Genomic DNA, 19818 nt, shown 5'->3' on the forward strand with positions numbered 1-19818 from the left:
AGGTCCCTACAAAAGGCTTGGTGAACGGTGCCCCGCAGGGGTGACTTCTCTGCATTCTCTGGCCCCCCACAGCTGTGAGCTCCCTTCGCTGGGAAGAGGAAGGTGTCCTGAATCTGGCTGCTTGGGTGGGAGAAGCATCCATCCGTGTTAAGCAACCAGCCTGCAGAAGTGCCCAGGCTGGCTCCAGTCCTGTGCCAGTCCCTGGTCTGCCTCCCACCCCAGCCTGCCACTGGCCAACCCCAGCCCTAAATCTCAGAACTCTGTTGTGATATGCAGGTCCCCCTTTGCTTTCGTGAGCTCGGTCTAAGGTACGCTGGATTCCACCTGATTGTGATGAATTCTCACTAGACAGGGCAGGTCTGCTCCTTTAGCCAGGCCTCAGTTTGCAAGCACCAGTTGCTGCTTTTACTGTGCTGCAAACGCTCCCGTTCCTTGGTTAATGGCACTTCCAGGGCATGCTTGAGCGTGCTCAGTGTCAAGAGTGGTGGGGACTCCCTGGAGCTGTCTGCACTGCAGTTGGGAGACATCCTTCCCAGTCCTGGTAGACACATTCAAGCTAGCACGCTAAAAAAGAGCAGCGTGGATTTTGTAACCCTGAAGCTGGGCTTGGGTAGCTAGCACAGGCTTCCACCAGAGCCACGGCGCCCACCCTATTTTGTGCACACTCGTTGAAGCGGAGCTATTTCAAAGGTGTTTACCTGCATTGGAAATCACCACTCCCCAGCTGCAGTGTGGATGTGCAGTGTGTTACCCTATGCACGCCACAGGTTAGGCACACCCTGCCCTTCAGCGAAGGATCTTTCTGCTGGGCGCCCTTACATCAGCGCTGCCTGCCACCGACTCAGGTTTGCATTTGGGCTGCTGCTAATCTCACTCTCCACCCCATCTTTTGCTGCAGAGTGGAGCCTGCTGTGGTGGGTCTGCAGCTGCCAGCCAAGGGAGAGGTGCTGGTGTAGATGCCCGGAAGGGCTGGGATTAGAGCGAGGCAGAAAGCAGGAAATCAAGCCCCTGGGAAACCCCAAGGTTTCAACTTCTGGTTTTGTCTCAAAATATCAAAACTATTCCCAGAACTTTCTGCAAAGGTTTGATTTGTAAATGTCCATGTGATGCGTCCCAGCTCTTCCAATCCAAGTCAAGGGCTGTGACATCTCTCAGGGTCATTCTTTGCTTGGAAATGTTGATCTAAAATAAAGTGTGTGGTTTCAGCATGAGATTAAAGTGTCATTTGGAGTCTAAACAAAACGTGACACAAAGCAAAAATGGAAACGTTTCTCTGAAGTCCTGTTTCCTGGGGGCACATATGGATTTTGACGAGCCCACGTTTTCTGGTGGAAATGGGTTTTTCCATTGAGAAGTTGTGACCCAGTCTAGTTGGAGTCCACCTGCGGGTCTGACTTATCACGTGCTCCAAGAGGGTGTATCTCAGAGTCTGAAATTCTTTCCCACTCATTGCTGGCAGCCAAAGCCTAGAGTAGCTCTTGCGAGGACTAAACTACCTGAACAGACCATTACAGTGGCTTAGCTCACATTGCATTGCACCTTCCCCAACCAATTCCTATTCTCTCTCTCTCCCCTTCTCTCCATGGACTCTTCCATCAGTTCCCAGCCAGCCCCCTGAGAATGTGCGAGCATTATCCATCACATCGGACGTGGCTGTGATCTCCTGGTCGGAGCCTCCACGCAGTACCCTGAATGGTGTGCTGAAGGGATACAGGGTGATCTTCTGGTCTCTCTACATGGATGGAGGTGAGGACCAAGATGGGCTTCACTTTTTTTGCGTTCTGTTTCTTACGCTAATTGTGAATTGTTGCATGAATTTCCCAGCCCTACCTAGATCTGCCCCTGAGGGCAGCTGGGTCTCTGTGTCCCCGCCTCGTCTACACACACAACACCGATTTTGCTTTGCACCTGGTCCCCTGCTATTGCAGTCTGCAGCCAAGCTTGCTATGCTGCTCTGTTTTCTCCATGACAGCAGCAGTGTCCATAAAGAGCCAGGATGTCGGCATGGTCCTGCACATATAGAGCCTGACAGCAGAGCCCGTCCCCTCGCTGGCTTTTGAGGCCTGTGAGGTGAGAGTCTACAGAGCCAAGGGGGGAGGAAGGTTGGAAATCCACCTGCTGCAAGCCCTCCCCCAGGCAGAAGAGGAGTCAGGAAGCTGGCCCGAGAAGCTGCAGAGATGGGCTCTTAAAGTGGGTTGTAACACAGCCCTGCATCTCTGCCTGGCCGGAAAGCAACATGTGGTCTTGGCACCTGCAAGTGCCTGTCCCAGTGCCCTGTAATGAGAGTGAGAGCAGAGTCCAACCCTGCCAAGGCTGCCAGGCCACACCCTCATGAGTGCCAGGAGCCGGCTGGTTCCAAGTCCCAGGCTGATCTGCCTGTTGCTTGCGCTGCAGAGTGGGGCGAGATGCAGAATATCACCACCACGCGGGAGCGAGTGGAGCTGCGGGGGATGGAGAAGTTCACCAACTACAGCGTCCAGGTTCTGGCATACACGCAGGCAGGGGATGGTGTGCGCAGCAGTGTGCTTTACATCCAGACCAAGGAGGACAGTGAGTGATGCTGCAGTGTGGGGGGGGCTCTCTCGCCTGTATGGCTTGGAGCTGGGGAGGAGAGGGTGCTGCAGGTGGGGGAGGCCAGAAGGGTGGTGGGAACCCTGAGGTGGGTTTGGGGGGTGTCCAGCTGGGGCACGGGCACGCCAGCAGCTGGGAGGGGGTCCCAATGGAGCAGGGCGGGGGAAGGATGGACGACTGCGTTGAGCACAGCTGTTAAGTGCCTGGTGAATGAGGAGCCTGAGGAAATGGCTGCCCTCCAACCAGTGCCCTGGGGCAAATGCTGACTCGGCTCCCCAGCTTCCATCTTCTGCTGCCGAGCCCAGCCCAAGTTCAAGCTCGCTAGCCCAGTGCCTGCTGTGCTGGAGTCCCCCTACCTACCCCACCATTGTATCAGTCCTCAGGCCAGCATGGAATAGGCTGTCGGCCCCTGCTGCCTCCAGCCAGTGGGACTTGGTATCTCTATGTCTGAGCTGAGAATGGGCGTGCTGCTGGGTGGCTTGGGCCTGTCCAGGGGAAGACACTGGGAAGCCCACATAACTCATTTCTCCAGCCCTCCCAAGTACAGGGGTGTGCAGGGGTCCTCCAAGGAGATGCCACAGGGTATCATATGTGCTGGACCAGTCCTCTAGAGGCATGCAGGCAGGTGCACCTGGGGCTCTCCTGGCTCCCTGTCGCTTGCCCTGTCTCAGCCCCTTTCAGGGGGTTGCTTCTCATGCCCCAGTCTGCTTGGCCACAGCTCTGAGCCAGTCTGTCTCTATCCGTTCACGCCGAGTAGCCGAGGTATCATGCAGAAAGACTCAGGTGCAAGACAGGGAGATGGCAGCCAGGTTGTGCGGGTGTCTGCTCCTTCCCACTGCTGCCAGACCCTGGGGAGATTGGCCTCCTCAGTTCTGGCTGGGGGCAGCCCTGAGGGCAGCTGATCACATCCTGGTTGTGGGGTTTGGGGTCCCTGCAATCGCTGCCTCCCAGTGCCCTTCGTAAGAGAACTGCAGCCCAAGCAGCACCGTTGGTTGAGTTTGATATTTAGGTCGCAATCCCTCCCTTCAAGAGATGCAGCAAAGCTTGCGCTTAGGTCAGAGGTCTGGCTCACCGCATTGCTGACTGCTACCAGAGGAAGCAGTGAGGTTATGGATTTCAGCACCTGTGTGTTCCCCCTACCCTGGCTGATAACTATTAACACGTGTTAATTAGAATTAAGAAGATTCAGCTGTGAGTCATTAGCAATGAATAAAACAGCCAAGATGTTTCCCAGACCACAGAATCAAGAAGAAAGACAAATTAGGGCTCACAAAGGATTAGGCAGGAATTTAGGCCGATCTTTTCCCTTCTCCTTCTCATGTTAAGCAGCAGCACTCAGCCTACCTTGCAGAAAGCTAAGCTCACTCCCTGGAGCAGTGATCCGATGGGTTTACAATTCAGTGTGTGTGCGCGGGGGCATGGGGGGAGGGTGATTGGAATGGGGAGCGGGGTGAGGCATCCCTAACCCCAGCGGACCATGATTGGAGCTGTGTACAGACTCCTTCTCCTGGCTGTGGTACACTCCAGATCACAAACGGATCGTCTTCCTCCTCCTTCCTCAGGCAAGGATCAGAGTAAACAAAAAGGACAAGGGTGGTCAGCTTCTTAGGCAGGCTTGGGGTCGCCTGTTGGAGCGTAAGCTCCAGTGGAGCGACTGTGTTAGGCTGCATCTACACTACAAGCTAAAATCGATTTTATTAAAATCGATTTATGAACGCTGGGTTTTATCAATTCGATTTTGAGCATCCTCACCTTCTCACATGCTCCCCACAAAATCTATTTACTGCTGCCACACACGCGTTGCCGAAATCGACCCTGGCAGCAGTGTATTGTGGGAACCTATCCCACAGTTCCCTGAGCCCTGTAGCATTCTGGCTATTTTCACTGGTGCCGCGTGGGGGAAGAAATGCCCCACAAGTGGCTGTGGGTATCTGGTGACGTCTTCCCTCACTCCACTGCCGTGTTAACCAAATGTCCCTTTTTCCAGGAGGAATCTGCCTTGCCTGTGTAAGAGATGGGCTTTTTATAATTGCGGGGAGCGGGATGGTAGTAAAGCACTTAGGAAAGGTTAGAAAAAAGATTTCGGGTTTCTCAGCTGACAGGTTTTCAAAATGGGATGCAAAAGCAGTGGGTTTTTGCAGGCTTGGATCTGGATTTAGTAGTAGTAGTAGTAGGCATCCTTCAGTCTGCATAGACTATGGATCGCGCCCTTTAAAGTTTCAATTGAGGACTTCATTTACAGCGTCTACTGTGACTATGAAGACCCACAGGAGAGTGACAGTCCTTGCTGCATCTCTTGCAGATGTGGTGGGTGTCTGGCAAGTCCTTATTGTGCTTTCTGTGTGCTCACTTCTCCTCTGCTAGCTGTCTGATCCTCATCTCGCCCTTCTGAAGGCCCTTGTGTAACCCCTGCCTCCATCTGCCGCGGTCATCTGCTAGTTCTTCCCAGTTGTCCAGCTCGATGTCTACCTCTCTGAGGTCTCTCTTGCAGACATCTTTGTAGCGCAACTGGGGGCGTCCGGGAGGTCTGTTGCCAGAGGCTAGCTCACCATACAGGATGTCTTTTGGAATCCTTCCATCATTCATCCTGTGGACGTGGCCAAGCCAGAGGAGTCGACGCTGCCTGAGGAGGGTGTGCATGGTTGGGATTCCAGCTTGCTCGAGGACGGTGGTGTTGGTCACTCTGTCCTTCCGTGATATTCCAAGGATGCGCCTGAGGCAGCGCACGTGGAAGACGTTCAGCCTCTTTTCCTGGTGGGCATACAGGGTCCAAGTCTCGCTGCCATAAAGGAGAGTGCTGAGGATGCAGGATCTGGATTTAGACCTTCTGGCAAAGAAGATCCTCAGATCAATAATTCTGTCTCAAAGGCCAGCCACTGTAGTGACAAATTTCTGTGTGTGCCTGAACAGCAGAGCTGCACCCTTGCACCCACTCCTTTCCAGCCAGCGTTGTACACGGCACACCTGAGCCCTCAAGGAATCCTACAGAGTGGTCCCAAGAGCCAGCCCAGGGACCAAGAGATGGGTCCCTCCTGGACTCAGCGAAAGATGCAGACCCGCCTAGACCTGTGGGGTGAGGAGGATCTGCTCCAAAAGTGAAGCACCGTAGCGCCCAAGCCTGCGCTGGATGGCCACCACCCTGGTGGAACGAGGCAAGCCACTGCTGCGGCACAGAGCGAGCCCAGGCAAAGAAAGTCCAGCAGTGCTACATCCATGCCCAGGGTTCTGGCCGACACTCCAGGGTAGGACCCACCACCTGCGTCTGGGTTTAGACCTCCTGGCAAAGGAGGTCCTCAGAATGAAGTGGCAGTAGCCGGTGGTACCGGCACCAGCACCACGTACCAGAATACCAGCTTCACTTCAGAGGTGAAGCACCCTAATGCCCAAGCCTACGCTGCGTGGGCACCACCCTGGCAGAACGAGGCCACACACACATGCTGGAGGAAGTCCAGGAGCTCCAGCAGGGCTATATCCAGGCCCAGTATGCTGGCTGATGCTCTGGGGCAGAACCCACCACCTGCCCCTATTTACCAGCGGGCCCAGGCTTGGATCTAGGTTTAGCCCTCCTGGCAGAGGAGACCCCCAGAACAAGAATTTTCATCCTTGCAACCACTGCAAAACCTGGACATGGCTGTGTAAGTAATAGACACAAGCACAACACTAAAAATACGGTGTATCGTCAAATCAGTTATGGCTCAGTTGGTCGCTGCAAGCCGTACTTGGAGAACTGTAATTGTAGAGCTACTATATTGCCTTCAATTCAAAGGACAGTCTCTCTTGTGACATAGTTTTTTTCCCTTCTGTTGACCGAAGATTGTGGCCACCGAGGGAGACTTCCCCCAGGCGGCTGCAAGGCCTCCGAGTAGTTGCCAGCCCCCCCAATATCCTAGCCTCCGAGAGAAACTTCCCCCAGCCAGCTCCAGGACAACTCACCACGCACAAGCTGCCTCTCACTTTGCGCAGCTCGTCCTTTTATTGGTTCAGGGTCAAGCCACCTGATGCGGCTGGGCGCGGGAAAGTTCCAGACTGCATGGCTCCTCCGGTGGGAGGGAGAGGAGGGAAGGGATGCCTTACACACATCTTGTCACATGGGCCTTGAATAGGTCCCAAATGAGATGTCCCTTAACTCTCTAAAGAGCCATAGGGCAATGGTTCTGGGGGAATTTACTGTGCCTCATAGACAGAATCTCCAAAGAGGCGTCTTTTGGTCCCAGGTACAAAAGACCCCCCCTAGTTGAAGCAGGAAGGGAGGCGGCCTTATCTCCTGGTTACAGGGCAGGCATTTTCCCGGGCCGGGGGTCTGAAAACAGGCTGGTGCCAGAGACCCAGCCCTGCTTCCAGAGTGATCCTGAATCCAATGGGCTAGAAGCAGAAGTGCTGAAAGTTGGTTCCCTCAGGAGAGGTTGGTCCTTTGGCCAGCAAGAGTCAGTGGCCCAAGCCAAGGTCTTACAGGGGAATGTTGTATCTCTAGCTCTTAAAGAGCCCAAAGCCACAGAGACCACAAGAGGAGGTCACTCAGCCTACAGCACAGAAAGGCTCCTGTAGGTGAAGCATGAGAGGGATAAGACCTCAGAATGTGGTAGCAGGCAGTCATTTCGCCTGGCGTCTGGCTAAATGAGCCTGGCAAAGGAGACCCAAAATGTCCTCGCAGGCTGGGCCTGAAAGCAAAGGCATTAGTCTGGGGAAGAGCGAAAAGCACGGAAAAGGAGGGACCTGTGGAGATCCCCTCAGGCGAGGGGGCTCCCTTTGGCCAGCAGGAGCCTGCAGCCCGAGCCAAGGCAGAAAGGGGAGAGCTGCACCCTTCTTAAAGGGAGAGGTGAATGCCTGAAGGAGCGCACAGTCAGCGAGACCTCTGCCTTCTTAAAGGGGGTCACAGCCTCAGCTACAGAAGGGGCCCGTTGAGCATTTGGGTCGGCAAGGAATGGCCCTTGATCCCTGTTTACGGGGAAGTCCTTCTACTGGGCACCACGAGGGGAACTAAACCTGTGCAGAGAAGGGTCCATCCCGAGCCCTCGGTCAGGGGGTGGAGAGGGGGTGCAGAACGAACACCCTTTTTCTGCACAGCTCTTTCTCGGCTTTTCCTGCTGTTTCTTTGGCGCTTGTGCCGCCTTCTCCGTCAGGAGTTGCTAGAGAGAGAGAGAGAGAGAAGAGAGAGAGGGATATGAATGGACGAATGAATGAAGCTGGTTACGTGTTGCTCAGTAGACTGCACAGTTTCAAGGTGCTTTCACAGTGAACGTACAAGGTATGGCTCCTTACAGAGCTTTCCCCAGCTTGTAAGCTGCAACATGTTTTTGTCGGAGTATTTTAGTTGAACTCCTCACCTCTTCCATCCTCATCACATAGGGTATGAGGTTTCCCACTTAGTATCTCGTGCCTCGTAAACTCAAGTCCACACACGTTTCCCCCATGGGACCATTTTCCCTTTCACCGCAAGCTGCTTTCAGCTTCTTCTTTCCTGTAATTTTTGTCATATTGGTACCAGCCTCTGTTCTTTTTTCACTCGGAGCCTGTTCCCAACAAGCGTGTCGTCTGTGCTGCGCCCCACACCCTGTCGCTGTGTGGGGTCTCCTTCGCTTTCCTGCTCCGTTCCATTGCCCTGTCAGAGGCAGCCCCTGACAGTATTGTCCCACGCAGAGCCTCTGTCCTGCCAGCTCAGTCCACTTCTTTGGCTTTCCAACGTAGTCCCTCCTCTTGTCTCAGCACAAACCCATTCTGCCCTGCCAGCTCAGTCTGCCCTCCGCGCAGAGACAGGTGGGATCACTGCCCCCCAGCCGCTTGCTTGCTCACCCAGCCCAACCCTCTTGGCCCTCTTAAAGAGTTTCCATGAAGCAGCATGCAGGCCCCTGGCTCCCATGACTGGTCCCTTTTAATGCCAGCTAACTAGCCTACTGTTTGTGTAGTTCCCCTTGCGGAAAGGGGTTGCGCTGTGGTGGGTATGGCATATTGCTGATTGACAGTCGCCTCTCAGACCAGATCATATGCGTACTTTGGGTAGGGCTGTCATTTAATTCCAGTTAAACCAAGCGATTAACACAAAATAAATTAACTAGATTAATATCAGTCCGTGCACTCCTACTTCTTGTTCAGCAAAATGCTAGACAAACACACTTGTTTACATTTACGGGAGACAATGCCTGCTTCTTATTTACAGTGTCACCTGAACGAGAGAACAGGAATTCGTGTTTCACTGTTGTACCTCTTCATGGAAGTTTTTTGACGTGCCAGATGTACTGAATGTTCTTATTGACTTGTAGGTTTTAAAATTGTTTGTTGTTCTGTGCCGTTCTGCTAAAAAAAAAAAAAAATTCTACATTTCTAAGTTGCACTTTCCCAATAAAGAAATTGTCGTTCAGTATTGTATTAGGTGAATTGAAAAATGTGGTTATTTTATTTGTTTAGAGTGCAAATATCTGTAATAAGCATAATATAAAGTGAGCCCTGTAAGCCCTGTACACTTCATATTCTCTGTTGTCAGTGAAATCAGTGTATTTGAAAATATAGGAAACCATCCAAAATATTTATAAGTGTAAATTAGTATCCTAGCCTTAACGGAGCAATTAAAGCTGCTGTTATCACAACTGTTTTTTAATCCCACAGCTAATTGCAATTATTTGTTAATAATTTGGCAGCTTTATGTAGGACGGACTCAAGAAATCAGGTGAGCCAGGCTAGGGGGGCGCCGAATGTCAGCACCTTTGTGGCCAGGGACAGGAAAGGAAGCCTGACAGTGCTGTTTCTGACACGAAAGTGCTGTTGGGGGAGACATTTTAGTCTGAAAACATGGGCAGCAGGAGCAGACTGTGGCTAAGGCATGTTAGTGGAGAAAGGTGTATCTGATCCTGGGGGCAGAGGGAGTGAGCCGCATGTGCTGATCTTGCTGCCATTGAGACCCATGGGAATTTTGTCTTTGAATGCAGATGCAGCAGGAATAGGCCCACAGTTAGCTGCTTTGCCAGGGCCTGGCTCTTTTGCTTGCATATGATCCTCACTGCCATGGCGAGAGCTGTGCAGTGCAGCAGGGGATGGGTCTGCGGACAGTCACGGGGCCCCCTCATGTAAATGCCTTGAAAGCCTCTAATCTCTCTGCTGTACCTTTCCCCGGTGAGCCCACCCCTGGCCACACGTAGCTGTGAGTCGTGTGGGCGTACAGTATTCTGTGTGGGCCTTCAGGCTGCATCCTTAAAGACCACCTCTGGCAGGTCTTGCTGCTCTTTCTGCAGGAGGTGGGAGTTTGCCTCAGAAGAAGTCCTTAGAGAAACGTCCCTTCCCCACACAGTCTTCTCTGTTCCGCAGTGTGCTGCCTCGCCAGCCAGCTGTCCCTTTGTCCCGGATGTGGCTGTATTCAGCGCTGCCCTTTGCGTGGCGTTGGAGTGCATTCTGGTATAAAAGCTGCTGTGAGCGTACAGGCGTTGGCCTGGTAGGGTAAGCCCGGAGAGGCCAGGTGACCTTGGCAGTGCAAGTGTTGATCAAGAACCAGACTTTTGTTGTTGATTCCGCCTGATGCTTTTTGTCCACGTTTTCAGCTCAGTAGGCAATCAGTTTACTGGCTGATGTGGTGCCAAGTTGCTCCTTACATCTTTAGGCTACTGGAGGCTGCAATCTGGCAGGGGCTGCATGGGCAAGCGTATGTTTTTCTACTTATTACACTGATATAGAGCACTTTAATCCACGCATCCAGCTTCAAGCCGCTGACAGTCAGCCCTGCTCAGCCTAACGAGCAGTCCTTCCCCTCGAAGGAAGAGAACCCAGCTAGGCTAGATTGTACCCCCGTTCTGCAGCACATCCAGTCGATAGCAGAGCGGGTGCAAGTCTCCCAAAGACAGGCCAGGAGCACATCGCTGTGTGCTGGGCATGGCTGACCCGAGCATAAGAACAGCCACGCTGGGTCCGATCAGAGGTCTGTTTAGCCCAGTAGCGCGTCTTCCGGGAGTAGCCAGTGCCAAAGGGAACGAACGGAACAAGTAAAATCAAATCCCCGTCGCCCATTCCCAGCTTCTGTCAATCAGAGACAAGGGACGCCACCCCTGCCCATCCGGGCTAATAGCCCCCACCTTCGACTTATCTCGCACCTTCTGAACCCTTTTATAGCCTTGGCCTTCACAGCATCCCCTGGCAAAGCGTTCCTCAGGCTGGCCTTGTGTTGAGAAGAAACACGTCCATTCGGTTGTTTTAAATCCTCTTCCTGTTATTTCATTGTCTGTGTTTATTATGGGCAGGAGTTCATAGCTCTTCTTTATTTACTGTCATGGGTTTTGTAGATCTCTCTCATCTCCTTCCTTAGTTGTCTGTTTTCTAAGAGCTCTCTGGTTGGTCCCGGCTCTCGAGAGGTGCGTATGACTCACATGGGGGGTAGCAGCGTGCAGGCCCGTGTGAAGAGAGGGCCCCTGCCCTGGGGGGCGTCTGGGATGTATGAGGCATAGGGCAGGCAGGCCTGTGAGCTATGGGGGCTTCATGCTGCAGAAAAGAGAGGGGCCCTTGAAATACAAGACACGGGTGAGAGAAGGTGCCACGGGGAGGAGTCGGGGGCTTTGAAACTGGGATCGGCGTTGGAGAACTGGGTGCCAGGAATCACGGCCTCCAGCATTAGCCGGGGAGAGCTTTGCCAGCTGGGGGCGTGGGGCAGAGGGAGGTGGTGATAGCAAGTGCCTGCGGAAGGGAAGGCCGAGCGCCCTAAGTTGCCGAACACAGAGTGACGCCACATCATCCTCGCTGCTGGCCGAGGGGGAGCGCAGCCCTGAGCTCTCTGTCAAGGGCTTTCCCGAGGGCTGGATTCCACCCAGCGACCAGCAACGAGGGCAGCGGGCAGCTGCTTGTGCGCGATGGGCCGGGGGCGGAGAATAAAGGGGGGGCTGGAAATTTCCGGAACAGCCTGGGCCCTGAGACGAACCTCAGCCCTGAGGTTACCAGCACGAGCTAACCTGTGTGGTGGGGGGAGGTGGGTTCCATCGCATCCCTGCCAAAGGCCGGGAGAGACCATGGCTCAGGAGCAGAACCAGGATGTATGCACAGGACTGCCACCTCCTTCGCCGAGGGCCTGCAGCAGAGCTCCTCTCTCAGACCCTCGGTTCCCCCGCGTTACGTGCAGGGAATGCTGACCCCCTTGCCTGGCGGCGAGGTTTCTGGGCAGGCTCAGTGGCAAGGGGCTAGCGCTAGAGATGGGGGGTTGAACAGATGCCAACAGCGTGGGGAGTTAGTGAGTGAGCATGGGGAGTGCCTGTCTCTAGGGAGATGGGGCAGCTGTGATGGTTCTTTGAAGCCCCCAGGCCTAGACGGAGGATCACTCCCAATCAGGGATGAATGTTTCTTGGGTCCAGAGCTTCTGCCTTCTCTTTGTGCCAGGGCTACGTGTGCCCTTGTGGGTATCAGCCCCCAGCCCAGTGCAGCAGGCTGGTTGCTCTGCACCATGGCTCCGGGTCAGTCACGGAGGATCGGCTGGCACTCACTGGCAAATCCCTGTATGGAGCTATCCCCCCAGGGAAGGGGGCTACAGAGTGCTGGCTGTGCAGCTGGGTAATCCCCACTCTCAGCCGGCCTGGGGTGTGCTCAGACCCCACGGGAGCGAGCAGGGTGTGAATTCCCAGGGCCACGGGGAAGGGTATTTAGGTCTTTAAGAAGAGCAGGGTGCAGAGGTTGGCTCACTATTTTTCCAGGTCATTTCCCTACCTGCATATGCCAGAGTCCATCCTGCACCCCAGCGCAATTGGGCATGGTCTGAGCTTTGGGTTGAAGAGGAGTTTGGGAAGGAGAAGAAACAGTCAGTGCAGTAAAAATAACCCAAGCCCAGCCCCTGGCTGCCAAAGACATCAGCACTTGGTGAAATAAACACTTTTTTAAAAAGCTCTGGTTATTTAAATATTTACACGTCTGCCTGGCCTACTTTAATTCCATTAACTAGTTTGAGTGTTTTCCTGGGCCTCTGCTGTTCTTGGCCTGGGAATAGGAGACAGGGGCCCAGGGGCCCTTGTCTGCCTGTCTTTGGAAAGCACCAGATGCTGTGCAGGCATATTAGGGTAGCGTAAAGATAAGCCAGTCGGGCATGTTAGTGGATTAAGGAGACAGACATTAAAAGCCAATCACAGATTCTAAATGCGAGCGTGAGCTGGAATTAACACTCCTGCCTCCCGCTTGGTTAGGGTCAGGCGTTGCCCTCGGTTAGACGTGGCCGCATTGTTTCTGGCTCCGGCTGGGGCTGGTGTGGCTACATGAGGAGACCCTGCATCCTGCAGACATAGGTCTGCTGGGAGAGATGGGCAGCCTTGCTCCTAGCCACGGGGTAGCATAGTCTAATGACTCCAGCGAGGAGGCAGGAGCTGGGATTCTTAGGCTCCACTGGTAGTTCGCTCTGTCATATGCACCCCTCTGCCAAACGAGGCTAAGCGTTTAGCCTAACCAAGATGTGAGGGGGTTGTTGGTGTCCAGGAAGTGCTTCGAGATCCTGGATTGCCAGGCGTGGTGTCCTTGCATTGCCCCATTCCAGGGTGACGGCTTTCTGGGGCCACAATGCCCAGCTTGTATTTCAGGGGCACTTCGCTGCACAGTGTGGTAGAAACGAGCTGAAGACAAGACAGAGCCCGACTGTGCCTTGTTGGAAGCTGGGATCCCACCTCTGAATGACCCCTGTGGAAATAGATTTTAACATGAGGCTTCAGAATCCTCACAAGGTTAGACGACAAAGCAGCCGGGTGTCACGGCCCAAGTGCCGCCTGAGCACGTGCTGTGGCAGGGCACTGGCGGTTATCTGTTTGAATCAAACCCACTGCGTAAGGGCTTGTGTATTGGTCTGGACTCAAAACTGGCGTAAAGGAGTGGAGAGCAGCAAAGCTGATGAAATGTTTTTCAAAAACCTGCCCTGTGAGGAAAGGTTTAAAAAAAACCAACTTGTCATGTTTAGGCTTGAGCACAGAAACCTGAGGGGGGGACCTGAGAACTATTGTCTACCATGGTAAGGGCTGCTATGAAGAGGGCAGTGCTCCGTTGTTCTCCATGTCTCCTGAAGGCAAGAAGGAATGGGCTTAATCTGGAGCCAGGAGGATTTAGGTCAAATATTAAGACACATGGTCTAGCTCTCGGGTGAGTTAAGCTCTAAAACAGGCTCCCAGGGGAGGATGCGGCATCCCTGTCAAAGGGAATTTTTAAGACGAGGTCAGACAGATTCCTGTCAGGGACGGGCTGGGTTTCCTTGGAAAACCCTCTGTGCACAGGAGGGACTAGATGAGCTGTCCAGGTCCCTTCCCCTCCAGTATTTCTGTGGTTTTGCAAAAGCCCCAGCCCAGGTGCGTCCCACTTCCCTGGCTGAGTGCTGAACCCCAGATGAAAGGTAGTGCAGATCGCCCACCGCTGGAATGGCTTCCTTTACCCCCGGCTGACTCCGCATCTGCACAGGGGAGTTACGTGCAGCTTCCGAAATTGCTTTCCTCCGTTTTGTGCACCAAAGCGTACCTGTGCCAAAAGAGCGTCTGCATATCTCACCAAGCCGCGGCAGGACTCGCAGCCGCCAGCCTCTCTGCAGCACTGGCTCCCACCAGGATTGTGGGTTTCCTGGTTTTAAGGAGTTCCTCTTAAAGCAAGGCTTCAAACAGTGTGAACGCCTGCGGGTGCTGGAAGTGCAGGGAAGCTAGAATGGCTTTTCCCCCTGCGGGGAGGAGGAATCGGCCCCCTGCTCAGCATCTAGCCAGCTTCGCCCAAAGTGCTGGGGCTAAATCAATTTCTTTCTCTCTCTCTCCCTCAGTTCCAGGCCCTCCTGCTGGGATAAAAGCTGTCCCATCTTCTGCCAGCAGTGTGGTCGTGTCCTGGCTTCCCCCAGCTAAGCCTAATGGGATCATCCGGAAGTACACCATCTTCTGCTCCAGCCCGGGGTCCGGGCAGCCAGTGAGTAGGACCGGAGGGAGTGTGGGTGATGGGGTGGGTGCTTGGTAGTACGGGATGAAGACCACAGGCATGAAAACACTCTGGGCCCCCACTCCCAGTGTGCTTCTCTAGCTAGCAGAGCCACCTGAGGCTCCCTAGCAGCCCGGCACTGGATGCGGCAAACAGGCACGCTGGGCTTGCTGTAGGAGGGAGCCTGGAAATGTTCAGCACAGTGCTCAAGGGGTCAGAGATCACCAGGGGAGAAGGGTCTCACAGCTGCATGAGCAAGTGGGTGAAATGGAAATGAAGGTAGGAGAGCCCCAGCCCCTTCTCTCTCTCCCACCCGTCACCTCGTCTTTATTTAACAACCTGCCTCACTAGAGTCAAACTGCTTGACCTAAAGGAGTAACTCTTTGCAAATTGGGGTAGTGGGCTGTTATCCTCTGCCTGAACTATCCTGTAGAAGGGGGCATAACATTGCCTGTGACTCAGCTGGCCATATGCCTTCCTGGTGCTTGTAATCTAAAAGCACCTCTTCGCAGTGGTGGCAGAAGCCCGCTGCCCTGCGTATTAGAGTTAAGCAGTTGTCTTTATGGTGGATTAGAGTATTTCTTTAGCATGGGTGGATGCTCTGTCTGCACCGCAAAGGGCTTCTGTCCCAGACAACTCTCTGCATCTCGATTTATGTAGGTTGTGTCCGTAATTTAAGGGTGTAAACTCAGTGCAGGTGGCAGGAATCATTTGTGCTTTTAAAGAGCAACCAAGGCGCAAGATACATTTTAAGATGGCTCCTGTCCCGGTCCATGCAGATTGCAGGCACTGAGGCCCTCTAGGGAGCCTGAGACCAGTGCTGATGTTGCATCACAGCTTCTGGGTGGAGGATTTATCCATTCCTGGGGAATTCTCCAGAGCAGGAGCAGTCATTTGTTCTACTCAGGCGATTCCTTCAACAGGCCCTGATGTCCAATGAAACAGCATTTCTTGGGCTTAGAACTACGGCTTGCCAGGAGCCCTTGTCTTGCTGCAGGAAACTTGTGGGCTGTAAAAAGGGGCTGGTGCGCGTGTGAGAAGAAGGGCGAGAGAGTGCACACATTTAGGGGTTGGGGAGAATGTCAGTCCTCAGTACGACTGTGAGGCTGGGCAGAGCGTGCAGCAAACAGCAGCCTGTGGCTGCATCAGGCTTGTCAGCCCTGGTCTGCAGCATCCACAGAATCCTGATCCCCAGCAGCCACTCATCCCCTTGTTGACTCTCCTGACTGTTCTAATATGGCCCCGGCTGAAGGATGCCCTTCCCCTCCAGACGTCACTCACCCTACTACGCCTTCCCAAAGGTGAACTCGCTTCAGTTCTTGTAGAGTTGAGAGGCCCATGGTGGGGAACCTTGAAAGAACTGAGCTGGGATTCTGGATCACTTCTAGCATAAGGGAAAAGTGGAGGAACCTGCCTTGCCCCCGTACAGTTCCCTGACTGTTCCAAGGAGCCCAGCCCCTGGAAGATTCATGTTCCTTGTGTCTGGTATCCATTTCCCCCAGGTTTGTGCTACCTGCCAACGCTTCCACTTCATCTACCATGCCTGACTCTGTATAAACAAGCTGCATAGTGAGCTCATGTTTTATAGATTTTCATGTTCTGTTGTCTACAAACCTCTTTAAAATAAATATCTGAGTGGTGTTCCAGCAGCAGGTGTGTGTAAGGGAGGCTGTGTCAGGCAGTGTGAAATATCGCACTGAAAGCAAAATAACTCAATACTGCACCTCGGAAATCAGAGGCGAGAACCCAGCTGGTGCTATCGAGTCCTTCTCACTGGGTCAGTGCAGGACTGGTTTGTGCTGTGTATAGGCCATGGGTTTCTCCATCTTCTCTCATGATGCCCAGCACTTAGGAAAATACTGCTGCATAAACTGATCACTTGCCCTGCTGAGTGGCATTGAGACATGATCTAAAATTTCCTTTGCTCAGCTTCGTTTGATTGCAGATCATTACACACGATCCTCTTCCTCCCGACCTTCCACCCGCTTCGTGCAAAGGGAAGCCTGTGCACTGTGTTAGTCTGTAGCTTTACAAATAACACGCATTTCTGTAGCACCGTAAAGCCTAACAAGTTTATTAGGTCGTGAACTTCTGTGGCTAAAACCCACTTCTTCAGATGGGCTTAAACGAAACCTTCTAAACTGGCCATCCTCCCTGTTTTACAGCCTCTCTACGTCAGGAACTTGGTTTGGATTAAGTGTGAGTTTAAAGCAGCCTAGCGGTTCCTGATTAGCTGCCTGTGTGAGCGCTCCTATTCTGTACTAAGAGAATCCCCACAGGGAGTGAATCAGGAGTAACTCCCCATGGAGACACCAGAGTATTCCCACATGTGTAGAGGAGGGATCTCTTGCCCTGTTTTCACAAGACCCAGCTCTGCTAAGCAGCTGGTCTTTTGCCTGCTCCACTCTCCATTAAGGAAGGTGTGGCCATGTGGGCACAGCTGTCATGTTTCTCCCTGCACACCCCTTGCTGTATGTTAGCCAAACGTTCTCCTGGGGATACACTCCAGCTGGAATTCCAAAAGGAGCAGAGGAAGGTTGGTGCCCAAGGCTCATAGGCTTTTAGTAGGCGCTGCCTGGGCCCCTGCCTCCCTTGGGAAATCCCAGGCTAGAGCAGAGTGTTCGAATCGGAGAGCCTCAACCCTGGTGCCCAGAGGTCAGTAGTCTGGTTTGTCCAGGCTCCAAGCAGCCAGTAGAGTCAGGGCTGTTGTGCCCCTCATGCACTCAGGCTGCTTTTATTCAAGGGCTGATGTTTAGGCCTTGAGCCCTGGACTCTTTGGCCCAGCAGGCTCCCTCTGTCCCTGAACCATTATTGTTCGGCTCTGAATCGCCTCTGCTGGTCACTCTGGTTCGGGCATACCCGGGTGCTCTGCAGTCTAGAGGTTTGGGCAGGGAGTGGCAATCCCTGCTGCAGGATGTGCCAGCCCCAGCTCACCCAGGCTTCACGCTTCCACATTGCTTTGCAACCACCTGCTCATTTGGGCCCCTTTGGCCTCTCTCCTCACCCAGGCTGGGTCCAGCTCCTAGGAGAAGGTGGGGGCTCATGTCCCCATTTGCATGGGGCTGGTGTAGACAAGTTTCTAGACTAATGCCAGGGGAAGGGGAAGAAAAAGCAAACGATCTGAAACAAAGCAGCTGCTTCTGCCAGAGCAGGTTTCATGACACCAGGACCCAGACCTGTGTATTGCTGCCACAGAGAGCTGGGGAGGGGGAGGATTAACTGGCCAAGAAAAAAACGTTAATGATAGAGCCAAGTGGCGCGGATGAAGGTGAGTTTGATTCAGCTCCATATTTGGTGCAGGTAGTCACACTCTTGTTACAGAGGGCTTTGTGCAAATAAACGTGTGTACAATTTGCATTGGATCATAATCTCACCATCTGTTTATTACCTTCTGCCAACCCTCCTACCCCTCGTCCCTGCACGTTTTCAGAAGGGCAAATTCTCTTACCAGCAGCTGACCGAAATTAAAATAAAAATTAAACAGGGTCCCATCCCTTCTTCGCAAGGGGAGAGGTTGACAGGAGGTCTCCAAACTAATGCTTATCAAAAGCTCCTTCTCAAATTCATTTCAATATCTGAGCCTCTGGTTTCCAGGGCAACATAATCTTTTCATCAAAGCAACTGGTAAAACCGCTGGGATCCGATATTGTTTTCTTGGCATAATGTCAAAACTGTCATTTGGTTAAAAAATTATGTATACGATATAATATTCATATAGGTGCACATAGGTATCTCTGCATCATTACCTGTGTCAGAACACACATACGCCATGAGCCTGTATTATGTACACACACACATGCACATGAATGCAGGTGTGTGGTTATTTATGGTTAAGTGTCTAGTCTATGGAATGAATGGGGTTGTGGGGATGTACTTATATATGGGGGTATGTGTGTGTGTTTATAAAAACAAAATATCCATCCCATAGATTGGTTGTTTGACAGCTGGGGGTGCAATATTTCCACGCCCCCGTGGTACCATGATGGTGAGGGGCAATGACCCTGCAAGGTGCCTTCTATCGCAGCTTGGCACCCAGCCCCCGCTGAGCAGGAAGCATGAGCCAGTCCCTGTACGTTAGCTGCGCCAGAGTCAGCGGCTTTCCTGTCCGTTGCGCTGGGTTATGTGAGATGTTGTGGTTGGGGGGGGTGCACACATCAGAGAAACCTCCCGAGCAAGGTAAGAGCCAGAGATTCTTGTTCAGCTCCAGTGTCAGAGGCATGTGGGTTTTATGAAGCAGAGGGCCCGGAGTGTCAGTGGCTGAGGGTTTCATGTGTGACCAAGACTAATGTTTGCAGGTGGCCATGGATCTCCAGCCTTTGCACGCTGGATTTCCTGTGTCATCGCTGCATCGCCCTCCATGTGTCCCATGTGTCCTTACTTCCAAGGCTGCCTGCAGAAGTGACTCTCTGTTCTCCTCAGGCAGCACTGCAGAGGGCTGCTCTCACAGGTGGGCGCCTTGACTTCCAATCTCAACTGTGCCGCTGTATCCACCCCAACCCTTTGTCCATCTACTCCTTGCAGGAGCGACTCCCTCTTTCTGTGTTTGTACAGCATCAAGTCTAGGGGGCCCTGTCTCAGTAGGAGCTGCTAGGGTAGGTCCCCACCATGGTACTGCTGCTAATAGCAAATGGGTAACCAGAGCAACCCCGCATCTCTTATCTCCTCCTCCCATCCCAAAGGGCCAGATCTGCCGCTCGCCCCAGCGCACCCTCAGTTCCGTAGTGCAAGCTCCCCAGTGTTGCCGCTACTGAAAGGTTCTCTCCTGTACCACCGCGAGTCCTGTGATTGCTGTGTTGCTGCCGATTTCCTTTCCAATGGGCTCTGGTGTGGCAGAGAGCAGCCGAGAACCTGGCGTGTCACTGAGTTTTTCTCCTCCGGTTGGTTTGATGTCCCAAAGGCGACTGAGCCCACAAGGGGTGCTCCAGAAACCTGTGCAGCAGCAGAGCGAGTCCTAAATGAGAGCAGGGCGGCTCTGGTTGCCTCGGGCAGCTTGTTATGCATGTGACCTGGGCAGTGGGGCTGGACTAGTTTGTACAATGGGGGTGCTGGGAGCCATTGACCCAAACCGTAACCCCTGTAGGTAACGGGAACCACTTCAAGTCCAGGGGTCCGAAAGCACCTCCCCTGCTCAGCCCTCTAGTTGCAGCACCCACGGATTTGGCTATGAATTAGGCCCCTGGGTTTGTGCATGAAGAAAGACCCTGCGCAGCACAGCCAGTGGGAAGCAGCCAAAGAACTGTGCAAGGCAGTGGGGGAGCCCCGACGGGGTCAGTCAGTGTTTTTAATGCTGAACTTTGGGCTGCGTGAGGCGAGAGCTTTGGTGCAAGTTTCACACTGAGCAGCCAGAAAGCCGACAGCTGGGGGGCC

At 53.3% G+C, this 19818-nt stretch overlaps 1 protein-coding gene across 1 annotated transcript in view; it reads left to right on the top strand.

Moving 5' to 3' along the window:
- DSCAML1 (DS cell adhesion molecule like 1) overlaps positions 1–19818 on the top strand; it is a 293581-nt gene that overhangs the window by 244746 nt on the left and 29017 nt on the right. Inside the window, exons 19-21 of the mRNA XM_074977017.1 lie at positions 1600–1746; positions 2395–2550; positions 14303–14442. Of these exons, the coding sequence (XP_074833118.1) occupies positions 1600–1746; positions 2395–2550; positions 14303–14442 (443 nt within the window). The remainder of the gene's footprint in view (positions 1–1599; positions 1747–2394; positions 2551–14302; positions 14443–19818) is intronic.

Source organism: Carettochelys insculpta, chromosome 25 (genome assembly GCF_033958435.1).
Source record: "Carettochelys insculpta isolate YL-2023 chromosome 25, ASM3395843v1, whole genome shotgun sequence".
NCBI classification, from domain to species: Eukaryota; Metazoa; Chordata; order Testudines; family Carettochelyidae; genus Carettochelys; species Carettochelys insculpta.